Raw genomic sequence first — 23,977 nt, 5'->3', positions numbered from 1 at the left:
TTTATTCTTTTCATCCATTTTTATTTATTTAACCAAAAAGATAAGAAGTATTCTGTTCAATTATACTACTAACATTTAGTATTCATTAACGTGCTTAGAAGTTTATGATCAGTAAACCATCGCTTAACTTGGAGTAAAATTATTCAAAAAATGCATATATAAAAAACCGTTGAACGATTCGATGTTAGTTCATTCAAAAAAAAAATGCTTGAATCGTTGCAAGCCCTTTTAAAAATGAAAAAATCAATTCAACTTCGTTTACTGCTGATAAAATGTTTCGGAAACATTGATGTAAACCATGCTAACTGTTGTTAATTGTTACTAACAATAAACGTAGGGGGAGAAAAGGGGAAAAAATCCGATTTTACATGCTTTTATGAAGTGGCTTTTTGAAAAAATCATTGATGGTCGGTTGGTTGGGTGCTATTTCTGGCATTGGTCGTTGTTTCGATTTGGGTGATTTTCGCTTCGGTTTCGATTCAATTGGTTCCTCGTCCGAAGAAGATGTTTGACGGAAATATGACATGACCGTGCGACGTTTCTTTTTAAACGGACTTCGTTTCGTTGCATTAATTTTTGAATGAGTATTTAATGCTTCGCCTAATATTTCTTCCACTTTCATTGGGGTGGTTGGTACAGCAGTTTGTGAGAAATGAGCTTCATCACTGCTTGATATTTGTTGACGTGGTCGATCCTTTGATCGAACTGGTTTAACACTTTCGTCCGACGACGTCTCGAAACGTGAAAATGGCCGAACAACAGCGATACTTTTTATTGGTTTTTCGTTTTCCTTGCCACAGTTTTGATCTTCGGAACTGTCAGAGATATGCGGCTTTCGAACATTTGAACCACTTGGTCGGATTTGTTCTTCTTCGCTGGTCAAGAATTGGCGTAGTCTCAAGCCAAATAGAAAATCCCGTTCCGGTTGTTTATTCACGATAAAATCGGTAGAGTTATCATTAATGTCCATCTTTGTGCCTGTGTCCATTTCGGTATCAGAATCGGAATCAAAGAATTGATTTCGAGGAAGAAGACGTTGTCTTTTTGCTGGTTTCACTTCAATCTCGCTCTCCGTATCGCTTTCACTATTCGAAGTTGCAAAGACCATGAGTCTTTTTTGGTTCGGGGACACCGGTTTGTTGACATTCTCATCACTCGAGTTGTCATCTGTTTGACTGTCACTAGATTCGCTTGTTTCTGAGCTCGTATTTGCTGTCTCATATTCACTGTCATTTGGCTCAAGTGTAAAACCTATGTCTTCCGCCGTTAGGCGCCTTACGTTGATACTGAACTCCCGCAATTTGAATTTGGATACCAAATGTGCATGAGTTTGTAAATATTCACAGAATCGATTTTCAGAGCGTTGACCACTTGCACCAGCAATGCTCGGCGTTTGTGTAATCGAACGACTGTGATTAGCAGTTGATCGTCGACTGTTTGTTTCTCGATCACTTCGGTTCGATGATGTATTTGCAGCATTTTCCTTGGCTCGATTTACAATAGTTGTGCATTCTTCGCACAAGAATTCTTTACCTTTGAAACAGCCCAGGTGAACGGCATGCGAGCCACAATAATGACAAAACACCAGCGAATTTTTATCATTTTCAATATCAACCTGATATTTTCGACCTTTGTGGCATTTACATATTTTTGCCTCACATTCAGACGGTCGTTCTGTGTGCTGAGATAAGAAAGAAAACGTTTGGTTTGAAATTGTACGTTTCAATTCAATTTTCAAAGCGCTGACTGCCTGACGTACCTGTTCAAAGTCGTAGAAAGTGTTTGGTCCACTGTCATCAATTTCCCATTTGGCATCTCTGATTATGAATAAAAGATGGAAAGTAAGTATTTTTGTATGAAATTCCATGAATACCATGGCTATGGTGGCATACTATGGTACCTGTCTGGAATGAAGACACCACGTTCAGCAATGAAATTTCGAAAGTTATCCGAATCTTTGCAAAGCGGACACTTCAAGAAGTAGCCCGATGTTTGAGCGTATTTCTGCAGGCATAATTTGTGGCACCATGCATTTTTGTTGCAACAAGGCAGTGGGATGGATTGAATCAGATTGTATTTGCCCATTTCATCATAGCAAATCGTGCATAAATCGGTCGGCTTATGGACATGATTCGGTTTTTTAATATCATGATGATCATGGCAAAATGAACGAAATGTATTGGTAAACTCTAGCCTACAGTCGTTCTGCAGTGCACAGGGTAAATGAAATGATCGCCGGCATGACTTCAAACAACAACCAATTGTTGCTCCTTTTCCACCGCAATAAAAGCAAAACTGCAAATTTGATCATAACCTCAAATTAGTTGCTTTTCTTTAGGTTTTAATAGAATATTCTGTCATTTGTCCATGAATAACGAATTACTTACAAGTTTTTTTGTCCTCGAAACTTCGCTTTTTACATCCTTTGGCATGAAGCCAGAAATTCCTTCATCATCCTCGCCATTTTGTACCAAATTCGATGTTAGCAGCTATAAATGACAATTGAAACCATTACTCATCGCATTCGTTCAGTTGTATAAATGAAATATCGCATATTTTTTCCATGTCTGCATTCAAATCAAGTCACCCAAATGTAAATAAAGTTTGATGTCATTTTGTAAACAATCAACTGTTATAAACATATATAATGTACTTGGTAACGCAAGTGACGCTCTTGAAACAAAGAGTTCATACTCTCAAAGGAAGTTTCGAATTAAAAAATATTTTTCAAATAAACCTATCCACACGGTTCTGATAATTTTAACTTACCAAACAATATAAATGTGCTGTTGTGTCTTCGCAGGTAATTTTTTCACCTAATTGGAGTGCATCATCGTCGGTACTGTTACACAAAACACACGCTTTGTTCGACATTTTTTCCACTATACACCTTCACTCTACCAGGCAGTTAAGCGAATAATACATTTGCAGCACAATCTTTACCATGTCAAATTTCGCACAGATCACTTTGATGAATATTTCAGTTTTTTTTATCAATTTATAGGAGTGTCTTGTTGCTTGAACTATCCGAAACGCAGTGGTTACTGAAAAAAACGCGGACTCTGCTTATTATGACTTTTCGACTGTCTTGAGGCTTTGGTATTGTTTGATTTAAAACGAATGAGTTCGTTTCATGCATCGTCTAACGGAAGACAGTTGAACGATGGAAATACTCTTTTTACTGGTGAAACTCTAGATTGTTGTTTTAATTTCTGTGGAATAGTACATTTTGAGCTTTTATAAAAGTAGATAGCAAATTTTGCTTCGATTAAAATAACATTTAATTTAATCGAAAATGAATTTGAAAAAAAAAATTTGAATCATTTCAAATCTCTTTGTCTTTTTCATTTGTTTGAATTGAATGATGCCATTTAAAATATTCACCACAACGAAATTCACCACTTTATTTTGACGTCCACATGCCGATGACATCGAAGATGTATTTGATAAATATACGTACGGAATATTACACACACCAAAGACGACGGCAACAACGTTTTCCACGTACTGTTATTGTCGATTTCGGCAATCATCAGTGAGTTTTGTGATTTTCATGAATTGTGATCGAAACATACAGCAATGACCTTGCGTCAACGATTCTCAAAGGATCCACTGAAAGTGGTGCGACAACTCGATGCATTCCCAAAAGTACCCGAAGAATGTCAACAAAGCACACGAATCGGCGGAACACGTAAGCAAAACAAACACATGCATCCTTTGCTCCTGTGAATGTCCTTTTTGCTGGGTATTTAACTAAGATTTTTCAATTTGGTCTTCTATTCCAGTTTCAATTATCAGCCGAATGTTGATTATTTATCTCATTTTCAAGGAAACGTTGTACTACATGGATTGTAAATTAGTATTCAAGTTTAAACCAGATGTTGATATGGACGAAAAACTGAAAATTCACATCGACATTACGATTGCCACGCCGTGTTCAAGTATGCTTTTTAATTTCTGTCATTTTTTCTATGTGTCTTTTAAATAGCTCATAACTGAACTGAAATAGCTCATAGCTAAATAACTGAACAATTGTCGTTTGTATAGATATTGGAGCCGATATTTTGGACTCGACCAATCAGAATGTGTTTTCGTTTGGAATATTAGAAGAACAAGATACGTGGTGGGATCTAGATCCAGAACAGAGAACTTACTTTGAGTACATACAACATTTAAACGCTTATTTGAGAGAGGAATATCATTCATTGAATGTGCGTGCACACAGCAATTTTATTCAAACAATAAATTTTTCATTTTGTCTGATGAATTCGATCGTATTTTCAGAACCTAATCTTCAAAGATATTTTGCACAAAGGTAGTCACAAAACAGCATACAATTTGCCTGAGCGCACAGTTAAACCAAACAGACCGTTTGATGCATGCAGAGTACACGGTTCATTGACACTGAACAAAGTCGCTGGAAATTTTCATATAACCGGTGGTAAAAGTATTCACTTTGCTAGTGGCCATATTCACATCACCAATCTCTTTGATGAAGTCCCATTGAACTTTTCACATCGTATCAATCGCTTCAGTTTTGGTGATGCCACGTCGGGCATTGTACATCCATTGGAGGGAGATGAAAAGATTTTAGAAGAAAGTGAGCGTCTAGTTGCGACCAATTAAAAAGATTGGAAGAGAGTATTAATCGAGTTTCCATTTATTTTTTCAAGGTTCAACATCAGCACAATATTTCATCGAAGTCGTTCCGACCGACGTGTATTCGTTTATGTCACATATAAAAACCTTCCAGTATTCGGTCAAAGAGAATATTCGTCCGATAAGTAAGCTATTATCCTTCTGAGAATATTTGTCTGAGCACAGATTTGAGAAACGGAACATTTTTGTTTTTAAGATCACGCCAAAGGGTCGCATGGAATGGCAGGTCTCTATTTTAAATACGATGTGTCTGCGTTAAAAGTGATTGTGAAGCAGGATCAGGAGGGATTTATGCACTTTTTAATTCGCATAAGTTCAGTCATTGCCGGAATTATTGTGATATCAGGTAAATGAAAAAGACGAAAAACCAAATGTTCGCAAACAATTTCCACTTCGATACTTGTTTATATTTTCAGGCTATTTGAATTCACTCATTCAACTTTTAGCTGACTTTTTGATACGAAAAATATCACCGCAAACATACCAACAATTGCACGAACCAAATACCTTCGATGTAAAACCACAAGCAAAGCCGCAACCACAGCCACAGCCAAATTGGCAACAGCAACCCAACAATCTCATATCGAATGCAAATCAAATGGCCGAAGCCAATTTCAACTTCACTGTCAAGCAATAGACCAACCGTTCAAAATATAGCCAGTGTGAATTTAAGAAAAAGACAACTCACAACTTTATTGTATAATGTAAAAATTTAATTTAATAAAAACTGACGGAGAATTTATTCAACAAAATTCATATTCACATAAAAGTACTGCCAAGTGTATGGATGCTTGAGACGCGAGACGGAAGTGTTTTCTTCGGGATATTTTTGTTGAACTGATTGCGACATCGACGTAATGGCATCGATTTGGTCTCGGGCAATTTGACAAATAAAATGATAGTCAACAAGAGAACACACACAGGTGTGACGACCAACAAAATTTGCAGAGGAAGTTTTTCTCCAAGAAGCAACAAAATGGCAATGGTTCCTTGTAGAACGTATTCAACACACGTAACAATAGCAATTGACCCATTTCTTACTGACAGTGGAAAGGCTTCGCTTGCATAAATCGGCTGAACTGGTTCAATTCCGAGCGCGGAGAAAATGTGTACTCCAAAAGTAATGAGACTACAAATTAAAATGAAATTAGCAACGATGAAAACCACTGATCGAACTATTTTTTGCAGCATTTTGGCCTGGAACCTAATCGATAAATGAAATAGATTGAATCACCTCATCAAATCTCCACGAATGCGAATATCGGTCGTGTGCTGTGCGGCAAACGGTAACAATAAGATACCAGATCCAAGGCCAGATGTTAACAAAAGGCCTCGTCGTCCCAATTTATCGATGGAATATTGTGGAATGACCATGATTAGCAAACGCGTCCCCATCAAAACCATATGCATTACATAATTTAATTCTTGATAAATTGAAATCGCTGATAAGATGAATAAATACATGTTTGCCGTGAGCACATACAATATGCGAAGCAAAACAAGCCAAAGTAATGTCATTGCATTGCCATTGCTAAACACTTTTCGAAAACCACAACCTTCGCTCTCATCAACATAGTCCTCGATCAGCATGAGCTTTCTCTCCTCAATTTCGTATTGAATGACTGAACTTTCAATTTTTCCTCGACGTAGTTCGTCCAACACTTCTCGTGCTTCCGTTTCTTGTTCCATTTTAAGCAGCCGTGTAATTGGTTCGTATGTCAAAAAGCGGTTCGTTAGTAGCACTGTTATTGGAAATGCAAGCAGTATTATGCGAAGCATCCATACCATATAAGCAAGTGTTTTCCATGAATGTTCACTGAATCCGATGCCCAGTATTAAGCCCTAATGTCGATGAATGAAAGAATTAATTGTTTGCAAGAAAAAAAATTCCATCGAACTAGGTCATACACGTATTCAATTTTTCAAACAAACCAAGGCTGTAGACTGTGCCAAACCGCTTGCCATATATCCTCGAACCGTTTTCATTACATTGTCGGCCACTTGAGTGATCAATGTTATATAAGTGAACGCGTAACAAAATCCAGCCAACAATCGTGCAATACAAGTTGCGATATCGTTTATCCAAAACATGAAGCCACATGACGCGAATAAAATCGCACCGATGACATACTAAAGTCCAAATAGAAAAATAAGGTATATGTAGCACTTGAAATATCATGTAATCATCATCACAATGAAAATAGTTTTAAAAAAATAGCTATGACTCACATTAGACAATCGTGCTGGCCAAGTGTTCTGATAACTGCCACACACAATGCTGCCGATGCAGGCGCCCAAAAAATACATAGCTATCTTCAATACATCGATTGGTGTGTAGTATTTTTTTCCATCGTAAATATCGCTTAGTTTGTCAAAGATATCGAAATAATAAAAATGACTGTTGATAATTATGGCACAAGTGCAAATGCCGAAACCTAATGCCGATGAATGAAAGAATAGATTGTTTGTAAAAAAAATTCCATCGGACTAGGTCAGAGACGAATTCAATTGTTCACAAACCAGGTGCAAGTGAGTAGTTCTGTCTTTGCATTGCCCGCAGAATGTAACACCAACTGTGTCCAGTTGTTTGTGCTGCAGTGGTGGCAATACTGACAACCTGTAGAAGAATTTAATTCAACCATATTAGGGCAAATATTCGTGAAAAACAAATTTGAGTTAAATAAATAGTGATACTCAACCGATCCTCTTTGCAGGTCTGTTCCGCGTTGTACATTCGAAAATATAGATCCTCTTCGTGGTGGTGGAGCTCCGTGAGAAAAACGGCGAAATCCGGATAGTTCAGAAGTCATTTTGTGTAGCAATCGATTGAAATAACACAATTAAAATCAAAAACCCTTTTCACTTTTGTATATCAAGTGCAAATGTTCCGTCGGCACAATATTTTATTAAACTGATTCAAAACGTATTTTCAAATAAACAATCACCTTAAAAAAACATTCATTATCAATACCTAAATGATAAGATATGCATATACTAATATCAATCAACAACTAATGACATGAAAACTAGGAAATGCGATTGCCAAAACATAAACAAACACAATCACAAATTATCCCGTACTTATTTTTTTTCGCGTCGTTCCTACAAATAGCGATCATTTCTCACATGTATATGCATATCGTAAAAATGATATCGGTCAATTCAATCTCTCGATGAATCACAATCTGCACAAAGATAAGATAAATCGTTCGATATTCTCGAGTACTTCTCTAATGGCTTTCATCACTCTTTGTCAATTGATTTGTTTGTTGAAAATTTGTTGACGCGTGGACATTGTTTATTACTCATTCAGCTTAGGTCAGAACAATAATTCGACCAGTTTCCACTTCTTCCACCTTTTCAATTGATTTTATGTAATTTGATAGTGCGTCAACGTCTATTTCGCCCATTCTATGAATTCAAATAGAAAAAAAAAACAAATATTGAAGAATGATATTGGCGCAAATATTCGCAACTTATACACGAATAATATTCATTGAATATCGTTAATACTTACGCATAATTTTGCATGTGTTCGGAGAACATGGTGTATCCATTGCCACCGTTAGCTAGAAAATCTGTTGCAACAACACGATATGTTTGATTCAAATCGATTGGTTTATATTCAACCGGCGTACATTCTTCACACAGGATTTCGATTGCAACTACTCGATGTCCTTTTGGTTGAGTGGCATTCACCACAAGTCTCAAACCTGAAATAATTAATTGATAAATAATAATTTCTTTACTTGTATATTAAACTCTAGGGGGTAGGAACACAAGCGCTTGAGACGAATTCGTACGAATATTCGTGAATTCTTGTGATTGTGTATACGAGACATTCGCAGCGCAGTGAGTTTACAACAACAATAACAAGGCCACGAACGCATGAATATATGCAAATACATACGAATGATACAGCTTGTTCCTAGCCCCTAGATTAAATTCACGTGATTAGCCATTCGAAGAGTTTACCTGAAATTTGCAAAAACTGTTTCAAATGTGTGTTTTCATTATTTACTTCATTTGAGCTGTATTCCAATGCTTCCCAAATGTATCGACCCAACAAATCGAATGAATCAACTCTATTGTGGAACGGAACCACCATAATTAGATCTCCAAATGATATCGCTAACAAGTCAGACAAATGGATAGTTCATTATTATTAAAATAGTGAAACAAAAAATAGTCTGTAATTTCTCAAATACTCACGTCCTTCCACCAGTGTGGTCCGTATTGCTCCCGACTGAACTAATGCAATCGCTGTCTTTGTATCATTGCTCATACTGCGATATGAACTGAGGAAAGCATCTGCGACAACATTTCCCATAATACATTCCGCATATAAACAATTGCTGTTATCTAGTGTGACGTAAGTTGTCGCAATTGGTTGTTGAGTTATATTTTCATACTTCTCTTTCCATGGATTTAGTTCTCTTACGATTTCTTCATCTGATGGTAAAAATTGGCCATAAGTAAAAAATAATAAGTAAAAAATCCATAAGTCGGTTGGTGTTTTGTTGAGTGGCCAACTAGAGTACATGCAGACATAAATAATTGTTTTTTCATGTTTTTTCAACTTCTGCTCGGTGTTTCAGACATCCACGCCGGTGACATGTACACGAAGCGCATATTTAAAGTGCATTTTACACACCACCGCTTATAAACAATGTAAAATGAAAGGAAAAAAAAAACGGACGGATTCATTCTAAATACTATGCAATCGTCGTATTTAATGAGTGAGAATCATACAGAAGAAGAAGAAGAACAAGAAGAAGAGGAAGGAAAAGAATTAGCACATCGTGAAAATGTTCTTTTTGAGAGAGAGAGAGAGAGAGAACTGGATAGTGAGACAAAATGAGTACAATTGTGCACTTGTTTGTTACACTTTTGAGATGAATGAATTCTCTTTTCATCTCCGTGAACAAAATACAAGAACAAAAAAAAAATCCAAAACTGTTTCATTGCCAAATGGGAGCAGGCAAGTGTGGTGAAGAAACAAGTAATCATTGACACATACCTGGTTGAATTCCATGGCCCAAGAAAATTGGTTGACCTGTCCATCGAATCGCCTCACCCAATCCATCAAAATAAACGGTCATATCGCCTACGTATTTCGCATAGGCCGACGCTTGAACAATCAGAACGTTGTGTCCATTGCTATGTTTGACAACAGCTGGATAATCGTACTCTGGTGTGTCCGGCCCAGGCGGATCGCCCGTGTACATGAAAGTGTGTGTATGTGCGCCTACAATTACATCAATTTTTGAACCAGCCCCTCGTGCTATTTCAAAATCAACATCAATGCCACAGTGCGATAAAACGACAATTATATCGACACCTTCCTTATCTAGTTTGTCTGCTTCATATCGTACGGTATCAACTTCATTTAGAAATTTTACTTTCCCGGTTTTCGACAATGTCTGCAAAGATAATTTGAATTGATTTGATAAATGCTTTGAATCATTTAATTCGAAATAAGGGGATTTAACTCTTACATGCGTATCATTTGCAATGACTCCGATAACACCAATCTTTCGACCGTCTCGTATCAATATCGTTGAGTTGAGGAACTTTCCTTGTAGCTGCGGCTCGTCGGTGAAATCAACATTTGCCAAGACCAATGGAGATTCGATTCTATCCAAAAATGGTACCAATCCGTCTGGCCCTCCATCAAATTCGTGATTGCCAATGGTCTGTGTACGAAAAGTAATTCAACATATTTCTCCATTTCCTCTTTAAAGCCGCGGTAGTTGAATATAGCAACATACCATCACATCAGCTGGGAGCAAGTTCAGGAAATAGCTGCTAATATTGTGTTTTCCAAAAGTCCAATATATTGTACCAGCGTAATTGTCTCCCGCATTAAAATAGATTGGATTCGATCGTGATCTCTGCAATTGTTTTACCACTGCAACTAAACGAGCATACCCGCCTATACATACGTCATTTTTTCTACATTCTGCCGACATTAGATTCGTCTCATCAAACCTAAAATCGTACAAAATAAACAAAATTCAAACTTATTTTCAAGACAAAAATGAAACCGAAACCAAAAAATATTCAAAAACCCATTAATACCGAGCATGAAAGTCATTAATATGAATAAAAGTGAGTGGAAACAAATTTTTTCGTGGGTCATTCGACTTTCTGTATGTCACAGCACTTGAGTGAATGATCTGTGCCAATGAATAAATCATTAACACCGAAAACCAGTTCATGTGATTTGCCTTCATTGTTATATGTACTAAATGAATAACACAACTAAAAAGCGACTGACCGCTTCGAGTGATGCGCGTAAACTGAATTGCCCTAAAAAAAATTCGGCATACAGGCAAATATCGGTCATTATTGTAAACCGACTTGAACAGAACTCGTTATACGAAGTCTTGTTTCATCTAAATGACTGATAACGATGATGCTCATTTTCTTGTTTTTACGCATTCCCAGAACAAGGGATGATACGTAAGTAATAATGCAGCAAGGCAAATCAACGTATTTTGGCAACGTAATGAAATCTCACTCTATCTCTCTTTGAAAACAAAAACTGACGCATACAGGCCAGGCCGATTATCAGGTCTTTCAATTTATATTGAAAATTTCATCTAAAAATAAAATACAATATTCATGATATGAACATTTACGAAACCTATCGCTTATTCATTATTTGTAGAGTATTTTCAATGATTATTATGTTTACACGGCTCATTTCGCATAGATTGCAAATGAGCTACGTACTATTTACTTTATCTCACATTGGGCTTTCACAGATCAATGATTTTATTAAACATAATATGTTTATTTCAATCTCAAGCAAATACTTTGATAACCAAAAGAAATTTGTTTTGCTGTTACGCAAGGCTCATAAACTCATTTAGTACTCTGATTGAATGAAAAGTTAAGTTATTTCGTCATATTATTTTAGCATTTATCGCACTCATTTACATTTTTTTTCTTCAATTTGCGCATATTCATATCAATAAATTATCACTATTCCGTAGGATTGTATTGTAATGAAACTTTTCGTTCTGATGTAAACACGTCCAAAAACGATGCGTATGTGTTTGAACAAAAATTCATCTTGCGAACAAAACGCATATTTCAGTGATAACGTTTGTAAAGAAAATTCTTTTCAGGCATTTTATAATCGAAATTAATAAACGTCTACTACCATAAAAACAGTAACTTTGCGATGACCTATGTAAGTTAGTCATCTTTCTTTTTTTCTGAAGAAACAAACTATAAACAACGTACTGTTTACAGAAAAAATCCTCTTAAATAAACATTCCGATTTTTAGGCGAGCTCATTTCCTCTCTTAACACGAGTTTTGAAGCTGATTCAACGTGTTGTGTTGATAAATTGTTCTACTGAGAATGCTGTTTGATTGAGTTATGCTTTGCATGCAGAAATTCATGTCACTTGCAACCGAGCTCAATATCTCAAAGGGTTTTATGCGTAACGAATACACAATCACATTTATTTTCAACTTTAAAGCGTAGCATACATGACCAACACAATGACTCACAAATACAGATAGAGCCACTTGTGATATTTGAGTCGACGAGAGAAAATTCGTTTGACATTTGCATACCGGCAACAACACTTTCTATCGAAACACCGACGCCAGCGAATCGCAACGACTCTAGATATATTTGCGCCTTCAGCTAAAATTGCGCAGTGGAAAAAAAAAGTACCGCTTCAAACGTGAACACAAATTTATGTTTTAGTCAGATTCAAATCAATTGTTTTTAATTTCAATAAGTGTCGGCATAGAAAATAATACATTTTTTGATCGAAATTAGTAGCACACACAGTTCCGACATTTTAGTTTTTCAATCGATTTTGGAAAATTGGATTTTCAGTTAATGTAAGTGCCGTCATTATAGTTTTACTTTGGTTAAAAATGTTCAAGTGAATCGATTTACGGTAATTTTATCGATGTATTCCACCATTTCGCCAACAGAAAAACTAGTTGATTTACGGTTATAATGCATCGATTCAACCGAAAACGTCCAAATCGCAACGTTACCGAGAACAACAACAACAATGGTCAAGTTCCCATTCGAACGCTGTATATTGCGCCAGTCAAGCCATTCGTGAGTATTTTCATTGCAAATTTGGCCACATCAAATCAATGGCTTATCGAAATATAAACGGGTTTTCAGATTGTCAACAAAATCAAAGGCTATTTTGAATGCTTTGGAGAGGTGGAATCCGTACGAGTGCATTCGAAAGACGAATTCCAATACGGTTTTGTGCAATTCAAATCAGTTGAGAGTGCTCAAATTGCCTTGAACCAGGGATGGCATCGAATCGGAAACTGTAGCGTCAAGGTAAAAGCGGCCGATTTTCATCATCAGCCAGACAATGGACAAGAGCAAGAGCCACCAAACCCATTGCTGATTGCACCCGCACAGGATTCAACGTCGCACATTTTGATCGCACTCAATGATGACTGTTTACGGGAAGTGTTTGGTTATTTGGATTTGTTTGATCTATCGAACGCTGCCAATGCATGTGTCCGGTTCAATCAACAAGCAAAAGAAACGTTTGTGGACAAATACAAAGATTTGGAACTGAATCGCAATCGATTAGACTACAAACCAATCACAAAGGACCAAATTGAAAACATATTGAACAATTTCGGATCAGTGATTCGTACTCTCAAGATTGATCAATTGGCATTGGATTCAAACATTCCATTCCTACGCATCGCGTCACGGTACTGTACGGAATTGAAACAGCTACAGCTGTTCGGCTTTCATATCACGGGAAAAATGAAAAAGTTTCGTCCACTGTTCGGGAAACTGGAGCAATTGGAAATGATCTACTGTGAATTCAGCAAGAGTGTAAAAGATTTCCACAGCGTCTGCATGGAAATGAAAACGTTGCGACTCGACTCCTGTGACATAAACACGAGCAAGTGCATCAAACAACACTTTGTGAAACTGAAAGAGGCACACTTGATCGAATGCCACAACTTTGATGAAAATGCAATCGATTGTTTCATCAAAATGAATCCGCAATTGACAAAACTGTCGATTATTCGAAGCGAAGATTGGGAAACCTCGGAGCCAATTCGTTCGATTGGCCGTAATCTTCATCAACTACTTGAACTGGAAATCGACCAAGAAATTTGCGACGAGGATGAGGAGAGCATTCATGGTCTGGGTCAATTGCGTGCATTGAAAGTGCTGAAATTGAACTTTAATTTGCTCTTGGTCACACCTTTGCTGAAGATTCTGGTCGAAAACAAAGTTCCCATTGAGGACATGAAATTGTACAACGGTGACTTGGACAGCAAAGCCATCGAATACATCTGCGCGATGAAACAAATCAAGAAGCTGGAACTCAACGAAAACATGGGTGTGCTGACTGACGAGCATTTGGTTCAGTTGGCCAAAGAACTGCCAAATCTCGACGTGCTTCATTTGAAGGAGCTGCCCAGCGATGTCACTATCATTGGATTGAAGAATATGCTGGCACATGCACAAAAATTGTCACTGCTACACTTGGAATCAGTCTACAGCATTAAAGTCAATGTCGATGATTACAAGGCTATGCTGAAGACAGTAAAAAGCCGCCGAGAAAAGATCAAACTTGTGATTAAAATCACGAGCAGTGGTGATAAGGTCGAAGTAGATGAGTGCGTGCTAGCCGAGAACAGTGACATTTTCTACATTGACGAGGAAATTGAAGAAGAGCCCAGCTATGATGATGATCTCACGTTCGACGAAGATGATGCATTCTGGTCGGATGATGATGATTTTTGGTACCCATATCACGATTCGGATGCCGACTCAGACAATGGATACGGTTATGGCTACCTGAATGGCAACATTTTCTATCTTGGTTAAATTCACTTTGCTGCCAATATACCTAATATTTAATGTCAAATAAAATAGTAAAATGTCTCATCTAGATCTAAAATCAGCCCATGAGCTAGAGCTCATTTAAATTATAAGAAAATTGGATAAAAAAGATAAGCAAAAGGAAACAAACAAAGTTCATATTTAAAAACTTCATGTTTAAAAAGAAAAAGATTATCAATCATATGTCGCTAGTAGACTCTCTACATCGTTTTTTCTTCTTCTGAAAATAAAAATAAAATAATTTCTTCCCCAACAAATTGGTTGCGTTCTTGAGTTTTTCGTTACTTAATCTATTTTGTTGTTTCACAACAAATTATTTTCTGGCGCACTACATGAAATGTATTTCATCAAAGTAAGTATATTTATTTGCAAAATGAATTACAAGATCTTGGTTTTATTTCTTTTTTGGAATATACTGCCTTTGGTTTAAATTAAATAAATAATATGAGCATAAAATTCAAATTCACCATAATTTGTTTCATCACTCAAAAAGTATTGAGAAAAAAAAGAGCAAATTATTAGCTCTACATTTCATGTACTAGTGCTAAAAATTGCATATTTTTCTGTTGTATGAATAAAGTATGGCATTTTGGATTTTATGCCGCAAATTCATAGCCATGTCTAATTATTTGAACTATGGCTCAATTTTTTTTTTGAATAATGCGTTTGGAGGTATTGTTATGACTCAAATGTCAATGTTTTCATACATGACAGATACTGTCTGACGTTTGTTGAAATTGAATGTTCGTTCACATTATTCGTTGGTATTTCAAAGCAAAATTGGCTGTTGGTTCATTATTTACTTTTTTCTTATTACATATCATTTGCAAGCTCATTTCTTAGCTCGAAAATAATCTTAGAGTTGATTAAAAATTATTCATAATGTAATGAAGATGCTATGAAGATAAATGCGGTATTCATAGTAGGGAAGGGAAATATCGTTTACATGCCTGCATTGATTGAACATATTCTCAGCTTGAATTATGTAGCTAAAAGTATATCGATCATTATATGGAGAATGAAGAGAAAAACAATACGCCGCACATGAAAGCTTCTAACAAATGAACATTTATTATTTTATTCATACGAAAAATCAATTGCAATACAGTTTTTTAGACTTGTTGTTGAACTTTTCTCTTGATGCTTTTAATCAAAATACTATCGGCCACGTCTCGGCGCTTCTTCTGCGTTGGTTCACCAGTATCAGCGGTACCCTTACCATTTGTATCGCTATTCTTACGTTTAAGCTTCTCCTGAATGAGAGTCTCCATGGCTTTGGTTTTACGATAATGCGAATCAGTTGGATCGATATTGAACAAATGCGATGAATAAATGGCAGAGAATCGACTATCGGTCGTATCGATTTTGAAGTCATCTTCCATCACTTTCTTATCTTCTTCGTCTTTCTTATTCTTCAACTTTTTGCGACGTTTCTTCGATGTTTTCGTTTCGTTTTCTCGTTCTTGAATCTTTTTCAAACTGAAATGAGCCTTATTGTCATCATCGTCCAACAACAACTCCAACTCTTTCTGGGGCTCATCCTCACTTTCGTCTTCATCTTTCTTTGCTTGTTTCTTCTTGTTTTTAAATTTTTTCGTTTTAGCCGGGGCAAATTCACCGTTTGCAAATTCCTCAGCAAAGTATGGATCATTCAAATCGATTCCATCCGGTAAATCGTCTTCACTCTCGTTGTCGCTATCACTGTTCGATTGATTTTGTTCCTTTTTCAATTGGCGTATTTTCTCCTTGCGTGCTCGTTTCTTCTCACGCTTCTTCTCGATTAATTTTTCAAATGGATTCAAATCGACGTCTTTCGACTTTTTGTCGTCTTTGTCGTGCTTCTTAGCAGACGACAACGTGTCGATTCCCCATGAAAATTCCATTTCGACCTTATTCTTTTTCTTCTCTTGCTCTTTTTTATTGATATCGTTCAACAAGTTTTTGTACTTCGATATGACATCTTCCTTTTTGTGTGATTTTTTACTTGGTGCAGCAGCTTCAAAAGCATCGTCGTCGTCGGACTTTTGTTCGGCTTCCGAATGTTCGTTGATAGCATCATCTTCATCATGATCAGGCTCCTCTTCTTCGCTACTGTATGCCACAAACTTTCTCAACTCCGAATCAGCAATCTCACCGAGTTTGCCTGTGTTGAGCTTCTCATTCAATTCAGCACGCTCCAAATCATTCTCATCCCATGTCAATTCAACCTAATTTTTTATTTCAAAATTGAAACGTTTATTTTAGTAAATGTTTTTCGGGAATCTGGAAAAAATTCTTTATACCTTAGCTTGCTGCAACGCCGTTGTGGTGAACATTCGCGGTTTGTATTTGGCCAAATCAGGCATTTCAGTGCATTGATCCTTCATCGGATTGTCAAAGGTCATGTCATCCGGAATGAATTTGATTTTCATTTTTGTGGCTGTACTTTCATACTCAAGACCGTTGCATTCGTGCCACAGTTTGTCGGCCGTTTCAAGTGTGTCGCATTCAACAACTGCATAGTAGTACTTCAGTCGGTTCAATTGATACTGACGTAATTTTTCCATATGATATTCATCGCCATCCTCATTTTCGTCGACTGCTTCTGAATCGTTGGAATCGAATTCATCATCACTGTTCAATTTCATTGCGGTTAGCTCTTGAGGCCCTTTCATTTCTTCTTCAGCCATTCGCTCTTTTCCATAGTCCGATTGGTAAATACACACTCTAAGAATTGAACCGCCCGGTGGCAGAAATGAATTGAGCAATACCATAATATCCACACTACGAATTCGATCCCAGTCCATTTTAATTAAAGCCAACCGGCGAGTGGTTACATCTCCATCATTCTCATCGTCTTCATCGCTTTGTTCACTCTCCAAATCACCCCAAGCGTGCTCGATTTTTAGTTCCTCGTCGTTTTCATCACTCGACGACTCATCGTCGGACGAACTGTCACTCAGCAATGGAATTTCGCCACGAGCATAATCGACGCTCATATCCTTGAGCTTCGTTTTAATGTCTTCGGCGATTTCTTCATCACTTTCGTGCAATTCGTTCACATTACCACCTTCTTTAAACAGTTCGACTTCTTCTTTGCGCTGTTCCTCTTCATCTTCCTCGGAATCGATATCGTAGTATTTTTCCAAATCATCAGTTGATGTCTTATTCACACGTCGCCCATACTTATCCACCGTATATTTCACTTTGAATTTATCGTCTTCGAACATTGACTTGAACCGCTTATCAATTTTGACTGTTTTTGTCGATTTGTGAATGTTCCGGAATCGCGGATCACTGACCAAATGGGCAAAACGAGGATCCTTCCAAATGCCATCTTTTCCATCAGACGTTGATGGCTCCTCGGAATTATCAGATTTTTTACTTTTCTCCTTCATTTTTCCCAATATTTTATTCGTATTTCAAAGTGAAAATGTATCACTGTTCTCTAGAAAGACGTTGCGTTGACAATGCACGTGTTTGTTATTCTCGTACACACCAATTTTCATGTTATTCAGAACTGTCAGAATCTAAACAAAACACGGTCGTTTGACACTTTTGACACATTCACTCGCCGACTGCCAGACATAACCTCAATTATTTCGCAAACTTGACAATATATGTATACATAGGCACTTACCGTCAGTATCAATGAAAAATATAAAATTCTAGGATAAAATGATAGCACACTTGCCGAGGTTCGTACCAAATTTAGTTGGTTTGATCAAAGCAACTCGATTCGTTCACAGTGTTAAGCATCGTTCAATTAGTTATAGCGGTAAAGTGTTTGGTGAGACGAGTGTTTGTTATTGTTCTAATTCTAATGTAGCATTTCATCCATTCTTATTTCAGCACCTTTATATAGGAATTTCGAAGATGTTATCGGCAGTCGGCAATCGGAAGCAAGTCGATCGATTGTAGTGCAGGTGGCTTCAGAGAAATCATTCGATGATGTTCATCAATACTGTAGTCAATTTGGACATGTAACGAAGGCCTACTTTTATACCGTACCCAAAGATACCAGTTTTATTTTGCTTGAGTATGACAATAAGGATTCGGTGAGCGAGGCATTTCAATCGAGTGCCTTTCCGGAACTTGCTTCAGGAGTGGTACCTGTGAAGAGTAGTTTCATGTGGTTTCGAAATACGCCAAACAAAAGAAAACTTAAACAGATCAAAGATAGAGTCCCATTGAATGTGCACGAAGAATCCGTTGAGAGAAAAACCGGAAAACTAGCGAAAATACTGAGAGAATCGAATTCAATATCAGAGCAAATAACTTTATTGTATGAAAATACACGGCTAAATGATCTTTCGGTGCGATTGAGATTCCTAGGAGCGTTGCAAATTCAACGAGCACTCAGTGGTTTATTTTTGAATCATGTCGTCTTGCCGTTCGGTTCAACTGTCAATGGTTTTGGGAAGCTTGGCTGTGATTTGGATATGATATTACACTACAATTCTGATGATTGCTCATACAAATCGCCAAGTGATTACAGCAACAGACGACTGATGTTCCACACAAAAAGCTGCTCGTCCGACTCAGAAGCAGCGAAGCGAGGATTGATCGAGAATCACATCAAATTCTATGGTACATTATGTGAATCATTCATTCCCGGTGCTGCGAATGTCACTCCAATCTACAAGGCTCGCGTACCAATCGTCCGGTATTTTCATAAATATTTGGATATCAGCGTCGATATTTCGTTGATTAATATGTGAGTGCAACACAAAAACGAAAAGCAATAACGATTGGTTTGAGTAATTTTTTTTCTCTCTAAATGTCACTATTTCATTCTCTCTCAATAGGACTGGTTTTTATATATCGGAATTGTTTCATATTTTTGGTGAAACCGACGAGCGTGTTCGACCATTGGTGTTCTTAGTTCGTCGATGGGCACAAGAAATGCAATTGACTTCGAAAACGAACACGCATTCATTCACCAATTTCCAAATAACCTGTTTGGTTTTGAGTTTTTTGCAGCAGTTACCTGACCCAATCATACCCACAGTACCAGAATTAGTATCAGCAGCACGTAAAGAAGATGTTCGATACTCGGACGAAGGACGAGGCTATACATTTTTACGAGACATGGACAAAATTCAATTTAAAACACAAAATACGAGTTCACTAGAAGAATTATTTGTTCAATTTTTGGAATTTTACGGCACGTTTGACTTTACAAAAAACTTGGTGTCGTTGACATCAAAGAAACCAATCCGAAAAATTGAGCCATCAGCACTACAAATTGCGAACCCATTCGAAATGGAACAAAATTGGAGCCGAAACATAAGCTCTGAAGAATGTGCCGCATTCAAAATGCATGCTCAAGATACGTTTGCTGATATAATGGAGATAGGCAGTACAACGAAGCCAAATCAAGATCGATGGGGACTCTTGTCAATATTTCCACAATTGAGATAATCAATTTACTGTTATTTTTTAAGTAGTTCGAAAAAGAGTTTTTTTAACCGCCAATAAATTTACACCCTTTTGACATTTAATGCGATTCGCCTTTGTTTGACAGTTGCTGAAGCATGCTTATAACTTTGACAGCGATAGACATAACATAACCATACACTACATTGTGAAATTGCGAATAAACAAAAATTGAAACGAAGTATTAAAGTGGGCATTTTCCATACGGTCAACATGTTAAAACTACCAAATATATTAAGATTCAGCCGATATGCCAGAGGCATATTTTGCAGACAGCAAAGCACAACGTCTCCAAATCAAAAAGTCAAGGAATCACAATTTAGTGGTATGAATTATAAAGCAAAATCCCATAACAGATTGATTTTTAATAGATTTGTTTGTTTGATTTGGTCAAAATTGTAGCTGAAAATTTTCAAGATTTCACGACGAGACGCCAAGCAGAGGCATTAAGATCGGTAATGCTGGAAGTAAACACAACGGATATTTGTGGCCAAGTCTATCATCATTGCAAACAATTCGGTGAAATAAAGAATGCATTTGTCTACACACTGAAGAATGAACGGAACTTGATGTTGATCGAATACGACAATGTGGATGCGGTGAGTGAAACATTCAAATTCAGCGGCTTTCAGCCAAACACCGTAAAGTGGCCGAATAGAGTTTTGACAGTGCGCAATTCGAAATTGAATTCATCTCTGCCAAAAGAGGCACCGCTTCGAATTGACAGTGCTGTCGAACCACCGATTGCCGATATTCTTCGGAATGCTGCCAACTTTGATGAACAAGTGAACCTTTTGTACGAGCACACACGACTCACCGATCTATCGATTCGACTGAAGTTCATCTCGGCCCTGCAGGCTCAGGTTATCATCAATGAATATTTGGACGAAATCTTTCCGAATGCAAAAGTCTACCCATTTGGTTCGACCGTGAACGGTTTTGGGAAAATGGGCTGTGATCTCGATATGGCTCTTCGTTTCGACCGACAAACCGACAATTCGGAAGACAATAATCACATGCCATTGGCATTTCAAGGGAAAGATTATGCAAATGCTGAAGATGTCAAGAAGTTGGAAGGACGCCAAGTCAAGTGTATCGCTTCATTGATTGATTACTTTTTACCTGGAACCGATGCAGTATCCGCTTTCCATGGTGCCCGTGTTCCCATCGTTCGATACTTTGACACAAATATTCACAGCAGCGTGGATTTGTCTGTCAACAATTTGTAAGTCTTGAAATATCTAGCATGATTATAAACATAATTCCTAATGCCAATGATTTTGTATTCCACAGAGATGGATTCCATATTTCAGAACTAATGTACGCAATGGGTTTGCTTGATGCACGAATTCGACCATTCATATTTATGGTTCGTCGTTGGGCAAAAGAATTTGAAATAACAAGATACAATGCCAGAGACAACTTTACCAACTTCCAATTGTCGTACATGTGCTTAAGTTTTCTGCAACAGTTGAAAGAGCCGCTTGTGCCCACATTCGATGACATGATGCACCAAATCGGAAATAGCGAAGCGAAAAGTGCCGGAAGCATCGTGAAAAATTCATTCATTTTCAACTTTGAACGTTTCCAATTCAAAACCAAGAACACAAGCACAGTACTTGAGCTGTTTGCACAGTTTTTAGAATATTACCAGTCATTTGATTTCGAGAAATACCTGATCACAGTGAGATCAACCGAAAAGATACAAAAGCCAGAACCATCTCCACTGTATTTGGAAAATGTATTCGATACGACAAGCTTTTGGGGAGGCAATGTCAGCGATGCGGAATGTTCCACATTAAAAATCATGATCCGGGAAACGTTAATGGAGCTCGAACAGTGCTCATCAAAACCGACTGACAAAGACAAAGATTGGGGACTGTTAGAAATCATTTCCAAATTGAAATAAATTTGGATTCACTCTAGAGACAAATTTAAATGTATATATTTTTAAACTTTCGATTAAAACGTTTTGACTTTATGTAGCTTAAATTTATTTTATTATTCCTAGCCTAGAGGCTTTGAAAACTATTTGATTTTGAAGAGGGACAAGTTCATTGCGGTGAATTCCAAATAATCTCACCACTTTGAGTAATGTTATGTTTGTCATTTTTTTTTTATTTGACAATTCACATAACCTCAACGGGCGACAATGTGTCAAGACGAACAACATTTTTGATCAACAACACAAAAATTTCGCTAAAAATATGTTAAAATACCAACTGAATTTGAATAAAATATCAAACACATTTCAATACGGGCTGTCACATCAAATTCAAATTCAAATTCGAAATCGTCATGATGCTAAAACGACTCGTGAGTAAAATAATCGAAAAACCTTCAACCGATTGTCATATTTATATTTCATGTGATTTTCTCTTGCAGCAAATACACAAACATCATTTCAGAATGAGGTGAGGAAACGACAGGCTCAAGCAAAGAGAAGTATTTTCATAGAAACGCCAGGCGATTCTAATACGGACAATGAACTCGCTGCCTGTTGCTCACAAATTGGCCCAATCAATAGTATCTTTCGATTGGATGCTGAGGCAAAGTCACATTTTCTGGTGGAATTCAAACATCCTGAGACAGCAAAAGACGTAATTCGTTCCGCCTATCATCCCGGCAATCACTTTATTGACGGCAAAGTTCGTGCAAAGGGTAGATTTCTAACATTCAGTTCGACAGGCGATAGTGCAACAAAACCAAAAAAAATCAATTACAATTTCAAACGGGAGACAGGCATAATCAATCCAGAGTCGATTCTTAAACAAATGCGAGATGAGAAAACAATCGATGACCAAATTATGAAATTGTTCAAAGTGAATAGATTAAGTGACTTGTCGAGTCGTCTGCGTTTTTTGACTGCACTTCAAATCGAAGAAGCCATTTCAGGAGTGTTTCATGAAGCGCAAGTTTTGCCATTTGGTTCATCAATCAACGGGTTTGGTCGAATGCAATCCGACCTAGATATGATTTTAGTGTCATACGGAAATCGAACATGGAAAGGTCAACTTAAGTCGATGGAGTTGGGCACGTCGGAGGATATGGCTCGGTATACAGTTCGAAATAATTTGTATGTTGTTTCGACCATGGCCAGACACTGGCTGCAAGGAGTTTCTGAAGTTCAGCCGATTTTGAATGCACGCGTGCCCATCATCAAATACATCCATACACTCACAAATTTAGAATGCGATCTATCAATGGGGAACTTGTAAGTAGTACACACTTTACATTGTTTTATATCTAAATAAAAACAACGTTTGAATTTGTGTTTTTTCAGCTCCGGTTACCAGATGTCAGAGATTTTTTATACATTCGGTGAAATGGATGAGCGAGTGCGACCGCTAGCATTTTTTATTCGTGCATGGGCCAAAGAATTTGATATACTTCAACCGTTTCCAGCAGGATTGTCCAATTTCATGGTGACATGTTTGGTGATATTTTTCCTGCAGCGATTGCAAAAACCAATTCTCCCGCCATCTGACGACATAATTTCGCTACAAGAATCAGGCGAAAACATTCAACTCATTACAGACACCAAAAAATTAAACTTCAAAACGGAAAATACCAGCACATTGGCTGAATTGTTGGTCGAGTTTTTTGAGTATTACAGTTCATTTGACTATAGCAATGACGCCGCTTCCATCGCCACTGGAACGATAAAGGCAAATATAAGCTCTGATTCGATGTTTATATACAATCCATTGGATCATGGTTTGAATGTGAGTCGCAATGTAACTGATTTCGAGCTAAATCAATTCGTAGACAAGTGTCGAATGTCACGAGATGCATTGACAAAAAGTAGCCTTGATGCAGTCGAACTACTCGAATTCTATAGTAAAAATATGAGTCGCGAAAAAATTGACTCATTTGTTAATAATATGATGAAACAAAAGAGTAGTGAAAACAGCAAAAAATCCGGTAAATTCAATGTAAAGACACTAATGAAAAGTTAATGTATGAATTTTGTTGTAGCCTACGGATATACGAAATAAAAGTTAAGTTTTTTTCATGAAAAGAAACG

The 23,977-nt window shown here is 37.2% G+C and overlaps 9 protein-coding genes across 13 annotated transcripts; 5 read left to right on the top strand and 4 right to left on the bottom strand.

The window, feature by feature from the left end:
- LOC129580420 (uncharacterized) lies at positions 1–3,397 on the bottom strand. The gene is made up of 5 exons (XM_055470838.1): positions 2,770–3,397; positions 2,388–2,489; positions 1,901–2,295; positions 1,760–1,817; positions 1–1,681 (listed from the first exon to the last, which is right to left on the bottom strand). Exons 1-5 carry the CDS (start codon positions 2,872–2,874, stop codon positions 365–367), a joined length of 1,977 nt encoding a protein of 658 aa, XP_055326813.1. The 5' UTR covers positions 2,875–3,397; the 3' UTR covers positions 1–364.
- Positions 3,398–3,432: 35 nt separating this feature from the next.
- Positions 3,433–6,158, top strand: LOC129580425 (endoplasmic reticulum-Golgi intermediate compartment protein 2). Of its 2 annotated transcripts, XR_008689353.1 has the most exons (8): positions 3,433–3,691; positions 3,786–3,941; positions 4,048–4,211; positions 4,285–4,600; positions 4,674–4,784; positions 4,856–5,005; positions 5,076–5,779; positions 5,848–6,158. XR_008689353.1 is itself a non-coding variant. In XM_055470847.1 (7 exons), exons 1-7 carry the CDS (start codon positions 3,580–3,582, stop codon positions 5,294–5,296), a joined length of 1,230 nt encoding a protein of 409 aa, XP_055326822.1. In that variant the 5' UTR covers positions 3,433–3,579; the 3' UTR covers positions 5,297–6,158. The 2 variants fall into 2 exon arrangements, 1 of the variants encoding a protein (XP_055326822.1); XM_055470847.1 differs by having other exon boundaries at positions 5,076–6,158.
- On the bottom strand, positions 5,321–7,488 carry LOC129580424 (uncharacterized). The gene is made up of 6 exons (XM_055470846.1): positions 7,359–7,488; positions 7,180–7,276; positions 6,889–7,094; positions 6,592–6,789; positions 5,894–6,501; positions 5,321–5,788 (listed from the first exon to the last, which is right to left on the bottom strand). The coding sequence occupies exons 1-6, from the start codon at positions 7,467–7,469 to the stop codon at positions 5,419–5,421; spliced, it is 1,590 nt and encodes a 529-aa protein (XP_055326821.1). The 5' UTR covers positions 7,470–7,488; the 3' UTR covers positions 5,321–5,418.
- A 27-nt stretch (positions 7,489–7,515) lies between these two features.
- Positions 7,516–12,043, bottom strand: LOC129580422 (apyrase-like). Of its 3 annotated transcripts, none has more exons than XM_055470841.1 (8): positions 11,914–12,043; positions 10,431–10,650; positions 10,158–10,355; positions 9,680–10,082; positions 8,872–9,111; positions 8,635–8,790; positions 8,177–8,372; positions 7,516–8,070 (listed from the first exon to the last, which is right to left on the bottom strand). In XM_055470841.1, the coding sequence occupies exons 2-8, from the start codon at positions 10,629–10,631 to the stop codon at positions 7,974–7,976; spliced, it is 1,491 nt and encodes a 496-aa protein (XP_055326816.1). In that variant the 5' UTR covers positions 10,632–10,650; positions 11,914–12,043; the 3' UTR covers positions 7,516–7,973. The 3 variants fall into 3 exon arrangements, with proteins under 3 accessions (XP_055326816.1, XP_055326815.1, XP_055326817.1); XM_055470840.1 differs by lacking the exon at positions 11,914–12,043 and adding an exon at positions 10,741–11,064; XM_055470842.1 differs by lacking the exon at positions 11,914–12,043 and adding an exon at positions 10,940–11,041.
- Positions 12,044–12,218: 175 nt separating this feature from the next.
- On the top strand, positions 12,219–14,789 carry LOC129580421 (uncharacterized). Its single transcript, XM_055470839.1, has 3 exons — positions 12,219–12,527; positions 12,624–12,756; positions 12,826–14,789. The coding sequence occupies exons 2-3, from the start codon at positions 12,649–12,651 to the stop codon at positions 14,515–14,517; spliced, it is 1,800 nt and encodes a 599-aa protein (XP_055326814.1). The 5' UTR covers positions 12,219–12,527; positions 12,624–12,648; the 3' UTR covers positions 14,518–14,789.
- A 788-nt stretch (positions 14,790–15,577) lies between these two features.
- LOC129580419 (ESF1 homolog) lies at positions 15,578–18,038 on the bottom strand. The gene is made up of 2 exons (XM_055470837.1): positions 16,815–18,038; positions 15,578–16,739 (listed from the first exon to the last, which is right to left on the bottom strand). Exons 1-2 carry the CDS (start codon positions 17,907–17,909, stop codon positions 15,645–15,647), a joined length of 2,190 nt encoding a protein of 729 aa, XP_055326812.1. The 5' UTR covers positions 17,910–18,038; the 3' UTR covers positions 15,578–15,644.
- A 59-nt stretch (positions 18,039–18,097) lies between these two features.
- Positions 18,098–20,139, top strand: LOC129580417 (poly(A) RNA polymerase, mitochondrial-like). 2 transcript variants are annotated; one of them, XM_055470834.1, is made up of 3 exons: positions 18,098–18,289; positions 18,364–19,228; positions 19,320–20,139. In XM_055470834.1, exons 1-3 carry the CDS (start codon positions 18,190–18,192, stop codon positions 19,933–19,935), a joined length of 1,581 nt encoding a protein of 526 aa, XP_055326809.1. In that variant the 5' UTR covers positions 18,098–18,189; the 3' UTR covers positions 19,936–20,139. The 2 variants fall into 2 exon arrangements, with proteins under 2 accessions (XP_055326809.1, XP_055326808.1); XM_055470833.1 differs by having other exon boundaries at positions 18,098–18,301.
- Positions 20,050–21,942, top strand: LOC129580418 (poly(A) RNA polymerase, mitochondrial-like). Its single transcript, XM_055470835.1, has 3 exons — positions 20,050–20,275; positions 20,353–21,175; positions 21,244–21,942. Exons 1-3 carry the CDS (start codon positions 20,164–20,166, stop codon positions 21,857–21,859), a joined length of 1,551 nt encoding a protein of 516 aa, XP_055326810.1. The 5' UTR covers positions 20,050–20,163; the 3' UTR covers positions 21,860–21,942.
- Positions 21,943–21,966: 24 nt separating this feature from the next.
- On the top strand, positions 21,967–23,975 carry LOC129580416 (poly(A) RNA polymerase, mitochondrial-like). The gene is made up of 3 exons (XM_055470832.1): positions 21,967–22,266; positions 22,336–23,164; positions 23,234–23,975. The coding sequence occupies exons 1-3, from the start codon at positions 22,050–22,052 to the stop codon at positions 23,907–23,909; spliced, it is 1,722 nt and encodes a 573-aa protein (XP_055326807.1). The 5' UTR covers positions 21,967–22,049; the 3' UTR covers positions 23,910–23,975.
- Positions 23,976–23,977: the final 2 nt, after the last annotated feature.

This window comes from Sitodiplosis mosellana, unplaced genomic scaffold (genome assembly GCF_009176505.1).
Source record: "Sitodiplosis mosellana isolate CC-2019 unplaced genomic scaffold, AAFC_SMos_1.0 Smas_scaffold_1, whole genome shotgun sequence".
Lineage (NCBI taxonomy): Eukaryota > Metazoa > Arthropoda > Insecta > Diptera > Cecidomyiidae > Sitodiplosis > Sitodiplosis mosellana.
Note: the sequence above shows the minus strand (reverse complement) of the source record. Positions and strands in the feature narration are given on the sequence as shown.